Raw genomic sequence first — 7,914 nt, forward strand, 5'->3', positions numbered from 1 at the left:
TCTGTTTGAATATGTGATAGGGGTTGCAATTACGGCTAACAAATCACGTCTTTATAGGGGTTCTGCTCCCATATATTGCTTCCTGCTAGTAATTTGATTTGATCGGATATTAATTCATTCACGTATAAAAAGAAGTAAAATAATCAAAACATTACACATTATGTTTATATACTAAAAAGATAATAGGTTGAATGGCCCTACTCAGCATCCATCCACATTGTGGCGCTTTTCTACCAACGGGTCCAGCATTCGATACAAACATATAGGAATATGACATCGACAATCACTCCACACAAATTAATAATAAAACAAAGAGACATATGCTCAAAATATATTTAAAGAACTAAAAGTAACACAGAGGTGAACTACACCCTGAGAAATTACTAAAAACAGGAATTTACAATTACACACTTAAAGCAATACCCTATTTAGTTGGGAAGAACAGCAAGTAATACATAAACAACAACAACGAAGTCGTGAAAAGGCATTTTATGTTAGGTATGTTTTTTTCTGGTGCAGAAACATGGACATTAAAGAAGGTAGATGAAAATAGACTTCACACTTTTGAGATGGCATGCCTCAGGAGAATCATGGGTGTGACCAGATTTGACAGGCTAAGGAACACACACATACGAACACAACTGAATATGGAAGAAACTATCATCGACAGGGTTGCCACAAAAAGACTGAGATACTTTGGACATATCAACCGAATGAATTCAAAAAGATACCCCCACATCCTTCTCAATGGAAATATACATGGCAAACGCCCAAGGGGAAGACCAGCTAAGAGATGGACAGACTGCATCAAGGCGGACTGCAAAAACAGACAAGTTGACTCCCTGACTAAAGCTACAAGGTTAACAGAAGACAGGAAGGTGTGGCAAGCCATAGTGAAACAGAAGCCATCATACATCCCAGTGATGGTGTGGACGGCTTAAGTCAAGTAAGTCAATGTTTTTTTCAGAAATTATAGTTAAACTCGTTAAATGATTGAAATAGACAACATAGGAGGTCTACAAATAAATAAGTAGAGAAACTAGTATGTCTTGGATTTTAGATAGAAGTTGGCATTAGAGCATATACAAATTAACGCAATGCAACTATATTACATGGATGCATGCTTCTCGTTATCTTAACATTTCTCGACAGTATTCCGATTTTGTTTTTTGGAGGTCAAGGTTTCCAGATGAACGTAGACAACATTGTGGTGTTGGAACCGAGCTGTTGCGTATTGCATATTAAATTATTCGTTTTCGACGATAGCTTTGCTGTGACGTCATCACATTTGAAAAAACTGAGCAGGCAGTTATCATGTCTTTGGATACATATTTTTGCCAAGTTTCATTGACTTCGGAATAAATATTGAGCAAGTTCGCAAGTTCGCAATTTTCTTGAAAACTGCTAGTTTGGAGAGCAATTTTCGCAAAGTCAGTTAGTGATAGGGTGCATATGTTTTTATTTAGGTGAAACGGGCATATTCTTAAGTATCTAAATCCGAAAAGAGGTCGGGCTTGGCCAGGCACATTGGAGCTACGGTCACAAAAAGAAAACCAAGTTTAGAACTTTAGAAGGCGCTATTTATAATTCGGGGAAGAAGACTGATTTAGACTAGACCGATCCACTGGACACGTGTTTCATGTATATTCTTATTCCTGACTGTAGACTGTTCCAGTATGGACAATTTTAACTTCATAGCAGTGCTTTATTGGGACATAATTTAAATTTATGATTCTCTTCCATGATTTGAACAACAAAAACAATCGCCCTTCATTGATGATCTAGCCAGGCGCGAATCCACAATGGGGGCCCGACGGGCCCGGACACCCCCTCCCCATTAGACCCCCCAAACAAGTTTTAACAACTTGTAACTTAAATTGTACCTTTACCAACAAAAAGTAAAGCGGCCCCCTCCCCCAAGCAAAAAATAATCAAACAAAAAAATAAAAAATCGTCCCCCCCCCCGCCCCCGAGAAAAAAATTTAGTGTTACTTTACCTCCGCTTATTAACCGGCTCTATGATTCGCTGCATAATATTTCCTCACAAATCGGACCCAAACAAAAAGAAATGTGCTATTAATTTAGATGTTATAAACAATTAAAGGGATCCGGTAACTTTGTCTCAGATTCTGAAACAAAATTCTGGATTTAGCTCATGATGCAATGATAATTATAAACCTTTAGGTCAGTCAAGAACCCCATGACTTTTACAAGTCGATCGCCTGTCTGATTATCAAGATATTTATGATTGGAATTACAAATTTTGAAAACCGTTCGCCTGAAGGGTTTCATAACACTACAGTCTATTGGGGAAAACGAGTATGGTAAAACCGGTCACTCAAAGATTTTTAATTTTTTTAGGCACTTGATCATTTTGAAGCGCAATTTTTTAGTGCTTCAATATTACACCATATCACAGACACTGATAACATGTAGGGCCGTGTATCTCAGATTTAACATTGTTAAACGACCCCTTTAAGATCGGCATTGTTCGAACTGTTCTTCTCGACCTTAAAAGTCAATAAGAATAATCAAACCTTCTTATAACTTCTTACAACTTACTAAACAAATGCGTAAAAAACGAACAAACACCGGTTTTTTCGAGGATAAACTGTAGGAAAAAAGGGGAAGACTGTAAAATAATAAATTTACTGTAAGAGATACAGCAGTGCACGATGGGATATCGTGCAATGAACGCGTTTGCCACATGTCATTGCTTCATATGCAGATAGGATCGAGCTTTAAAGGCGGTCGTGATCGGCAATAAACATTATATATAGATTCGGCAGTGCCACTTGTTGTCGTTCGTTGTCCATGGTTTTACAATCGCTTCATATTGCAGGTAGTTGCGCCGTTGGTACACACACTCGTGTTTTCCTTTCCCTGGTCCCACGTAATATTCTTTGTGTATGAACTCCCCTGTTAAAGTGGCCTCTCCCTCCCTCTCTCTTTCCCTTTCTCAATTGATCTTGATTTCCCCCTTTCTCTCCCTCCCTTCACCTTTTGACTCTTGCCTCACTCTCTCTTCCTCCCTTAACCTTTTGACTTTCGCCTCCCTCTCTCTCCCTCTACAGTGATGCTGTTCCATGGTATAACCACGATACCGATGCATCTTATTTTATTTTTGTATTATTTATGGCAGTTTCATCGGATGCGTCCGGATGAATCCGATGAAAATCAGTGCAGTTAGAATTTTCTCCCCTCTCTATCCATCCCTTCACCTTTTGATCTTAGCCACTCTCTTTCTCTCTCTCTCTCTCTCTCCCTCTCTCCCCAATGGTGCCGTCCCATGTTATAATTGTGCCACCGATTTTATTTCTCTATTCTTTTACTTGGGCTTTAACGAGCTCAAAATTTATTTTGCCTAAAATATGAAATCCCTTTACCTCCTGTCTTGCTTTGATTGTCAATATTTCTTTTATTTTACCCTCTCTTTTTTTCTTCTTCCTGGCCTTCCCATATATATTTGCCCTATCGTATTTATTCACATCGTCAATCGTTTAAGGGAAATTTTCAAAATAACTTTGTAATTAAATTGTCAAATGCAAATTCCAATTGTAAGTTACCCCCTTTGCTTTTTTCATGTTTTAGGCGATGCGATAAAATGAGCTGTAATATGTTTTTGTATAAAGACTTCCCCCCCCCCAAAAAAAAAAAAAAAAAAAACACTAAACTGTGATGATTAATTGGATGATGGCTCTATATAAATAAATAAAAATAAGACCATCAAGAGAGTCAAACTAACACAATGAACTGATCAAGGAAACAAAGTTAAAAGTTACCACCTTGGATTCCTGAAACAACATTCATTTACAAAACACAAATATTTTGATGAGCAATTGTCTTTTATTAGCTGCAAAGGCCTTATGAAATTAAAAACAAGTTTACACAACTATATGCAATTAAATGTAAAACAAATAAATACCACAATTTCAGTTTATTGTTCCATTATCATAACGTTATCAAAAGTGATCTATACATACATTTGCACTGATACATCATCATAAGAATTTATTTTACACAACCAATATTTTTTTTTATCTTTTAAAACTTTTATTTATCAAGTAATTCGTACATACATCATGATAACAATAATCATAAAAATCACTGCACAATAATTACAAAAGGTAAGAACAGATGAAAAACGTCCAACAATACACAACTAGTGGGTAACACTTTCTTTTCTACAGTATATATCATAGGATTAAAATCAAAATAATTCTTCCACAGGGGACCATTTCTTATAGTGCATTCCTTCAATCTTCTTCGTGTTACTGATAAAAGACATTAGCCCACTTAATCATGGTTTTGCGTTTTTGCATTTTTGGATATAAATATATCTTTTAAACATAAGCAACAAGTGATTCAATAGCATCATATTGAGCCCTTTCCAATCTTTGATGAATCCAAACATTATTCTTTTCTTGCTGAGATCTTCAAACTTAACTTTAAATTTCGTGCCATTATTATCAACAAGTTCCTGTCTAAGCTTAGAAGCAACATCACAGTCATAAAATAAATGAACAGGTGTTTCTAAAGTTGAATTACAAAAGGTACACATCTGTGACTCAACTAATTTCATCTTATACAATCTGTTATTAGTATAAAGTATGTTATGTGACAGTTTGAATTGGAAAACTCTCATTTTTACTTCAATTGTGCACTTGAAAGGTAAAATATAGATTTGTGACTAGTCGTTTTCTTGAATATCAAAGGTGCTAGAAAATAATTGTTCACAAACTGGTCTTGCTATTACTTCAGAAAGAAAACCCTTATACACTATTTTCGACTTGAGTTTATATAGTTCAGATAACAGGAACTCTAATTGAGAGTGCTCTTCACTTTCTCTATTCAAAAAAATTTCGAATACCAAGGGAACAAATTCACATTGCCACTCTTTCTTCACAGAGTTCACTATTGCCATGTATTGTAAAAAATATTTGTTTGAAACACCTTTTTCATTCCAACAATCAAAATGGAGAATTTTTTCCATTGTTATCAAACAATTGGTATATATTACAAAGTCCTGCCTCATGTAAAGCTCTGCAGTATACTGACTTTTTATCAACCAGAATGAACTTATTATTCCAGACACTCTGCTTCAGTATACTGACCTGACTTCTATCGTTAGTAACCAATTCACCATGAATATCTGTTTTTAACCATGCTTTCAATAAGGCAACATAAAATAGAGGAATATCCTCGATTTTTGGGAGTTTCTCAATTGCATAATTACCGACAAAAATATATTTACCACCATATAACCTTAAGAACTTCTCTAAAGGAATAGTCCAGCTCTGATCTGATTTGTGAAAATATCGTTGAAACCATTTTACCAGCTGAGTATTTATCATACATTGAATATTTGGGAATTTCAGTCCCCCTTCTGAGTAATCGGCATACATAGTTGCACTTGAGATTTTGTCCGGACCGTTCCACATAACTGAAAACATGAGCTTCTCAATTTCTTTGACAAATTCAGTGGGCAATGAAATGTTGGACAAGAGATAAAATACTTTTGACATTATAAAGGTTTTTAAGATTTGTGTTTTGCCAATCAATGTTAGTCCTCTGTTTTTCCATTTAGCAAGTTTATTTCTCATTTCTTTAATTCGAGTTTCATAGTTTATTTTCCTTGCTTCTTCAAAGTCATATGAGAAATATATGCCCATAACTTGTATGCCCTTCTCTGGCCATGTATAAGCACTGTCCTTTTCGCCTTCATGCCTATTCTTACCGATCCACATGCCTTCGGTTTTAGATTTATTTATACAAAGACCAGACATTTTTGAAAATTCCTCAAACTCTGAAAATACAATTTTTAGGGACTCATTACTTTTGCAAAAACATGTTATGTCATCAGCATAAGCTGTGTATTTTATTTCCTTTCCCCCCACTTCAAAACCCACAATATTGCCATTATTTCTTACTCTATTCAAATATACTTCCAATCCCAAAATGAATAACAGAGATGCAAGAGGATCTCCCTGCCTTACTCCTCTGCTAACTTTGAAGTAACCTGTAGTGAACCCATTTACCAGAACACAGCCACTGATATCTTTATATAGCATTTTAACCCACTGTATTAGTGAGGGCCCACAGTTATAGGCTTCCATACATTGGACAATAAATGAATGGCTTAATGAATCGAATGCCTTGGTGAGATCCAATGCCATTATTATACCTTGTAAATCCTCTTTTTCTGCATAAAACATGAGATCTGATATTAATCGAATCCCTTCTCCAATATATCTCCCTTTAACAAAAGCAGTCTGTTGACTGTTGATCAAATTTTCTATCACTTTAGATATCCTTTTGGCTAAACATTTAGAAAGGATTTTTGCGTCAACATTTATCAGAGTGATTGGTCGCCAGTTACCAAGTTTAAGTTTGTCCTTGCTGGGCTTAGGAATTAATTTTATTACTCCCTGCCTTTGTGAAACTGACATACACTCGTCATTGTATGAAGCATTAAAAAAATTAATCACATATTTTGAAACCAAAGGCCAAAATACCTCATAAAACTCTACTGTGATGCCATCATTTCCTGGAGTTTTATTTTTTGCCATTTTCATCAATTCCTCTTTTGCCTCATTGCATGATATGCAACCTTCACAGGAGGCCTTTTCTGATTCTGTTAACTGCTCAAGTCTACTTTGACAAATATATTCCATACAATCCTCTTGATATACCATATCTCTATTCTCAAAAAATGTTTGAAAGGATTCTTTAATAAACATTTGGATGTTTGCTTGTTTTCGAATAAGCCCATCCTTTGTATCCAACACATCAATACATGTATTTTCAGCCAGGCTTTTCTCTAATGATAAACAATACTTGTTACTTTTCTCACCCTTTTCATACCAAGTGCACTTTGACCTCAAAATTGCCCCATCCGCAAAATAGTCATATATTTTATGTAATTTCTCTTCAATCTGTTTCTTTCTAATTAAAGTTTCTTCTTTCAAACTGTCCCCTTCCATTTCATATATTTTTTTCAGCTCTTCCTCTAGCTCTTGCCTCAGCTTTTCCTTTTCACATTTTTTCATTTTTGAAAATGGGATAGTAAACTCTCGTATTTTATATTTTAGCCAGTCCCACATCATTTTTTTGTCATGTTTATGTTCATATTCATCAACCCATAAAGGGACATTGTCACTAAGAGCCTCAACAAACTCCTCATTGTTTAATAGACTGTTGTTGAATTTCCAGTATGAAGGCCCCATCCTCTGTTTCTTAACATGTAAGTGCAATGTAACATAATCATGGTCTGACAGCACACATGGAAATATATCATTTTCTACAACGTCAGTTTGCAAAGTTTCTGTGATTAGCCAGAAGTCTAGTCTTGATTGGACATATGGTGTATACCTCCTCCAAGTGAATCTTTTAGTTGTTTGGTTTCTTACTCTCCAAATATCGATAAGATTAAAATAATCTTTCAAACTGTCTACCAGGGTACAAGAATGCTTCCAAATTGTTTTCATAGCACCTCCTTCTCTATCCATGACCAAATCCTGAATAAGATTAAAATCACCACCTATTATACATGTATGACCTTCATTATTAAATTCTTGCAGTATTGAATTAAAACCATTAAAAAACTCTACATGCTCTTTTTCATTGTTGGGTGCATACATATTGGCTATAACAAAAATGTTCTTGTATATTTCAACTTTGATACATAAAAAACGTCCTACTTTATCTTTGACTGAGTCAATAAGTTTAATGTCCGAAGTTCTTCTCAATATTATACACACTCCTCTGCTCATGGATGTTCCGTGGCTGAATATTATGTTTGATCTGGTTTGATTTCTCCACAAGATTTCGTCCTTTTCGGTGGAATGTGTTTCCTGTAGTGAAGTTACATCCTTTTGTTTTTAACTTTAACAGGAAATTGAAGCATAGTCCCCC

The 7,914-nt window shown here is 35.3% G+C and overlaps 1 protein-coding gene across 1 annotated transcript; it reads left to right on the plus strand.

The window, feature by feature from the left end:
- The first annotated feature begins 569 nt into the window (after nucleotides 1–569).
- LOC115921247 lies at nucleotides 570–941 on the plus strand. The gene has a single exon (XM_030978538.1). The coding sequence runs from the start codon at nucleotides 570–572 to the stop codon at nucleotides 939–941; it is 372 nt and encodes a 123-aa protein (XP_030834398.1).
- Nucleotides 942–7,914: the final 6,973 nt, after the last annotated feature.

Source organism: Strongylocentrotus purpuratus, unplaced genomic scaffold (assembly GCF_000002235.5).
Source record: "Strongylocentrotus purpuratus isolate Spur 01 unplaced genomic scaffold, Spur_5.0 spur5_scaffold_1, whole genome shotgun sequence".
NCBI classification, from domain to species: domain Eukaryota; kingdom Metazoa; phylum Echinodermata; class Echinoidea; order Camarodonta; family Strongylocentrotidae; genus Strongylocentrotus; species Strongylocentrotus purpuratus.

Coding starts and splice junctions, on each gene's coding strand:
- LOC115921247 (XM_030978538.1), top strand. CDS start 570: ATGGCATGCCTCAGGAGAATCATGGGTGTGACCAGATTTGACAGGCTA.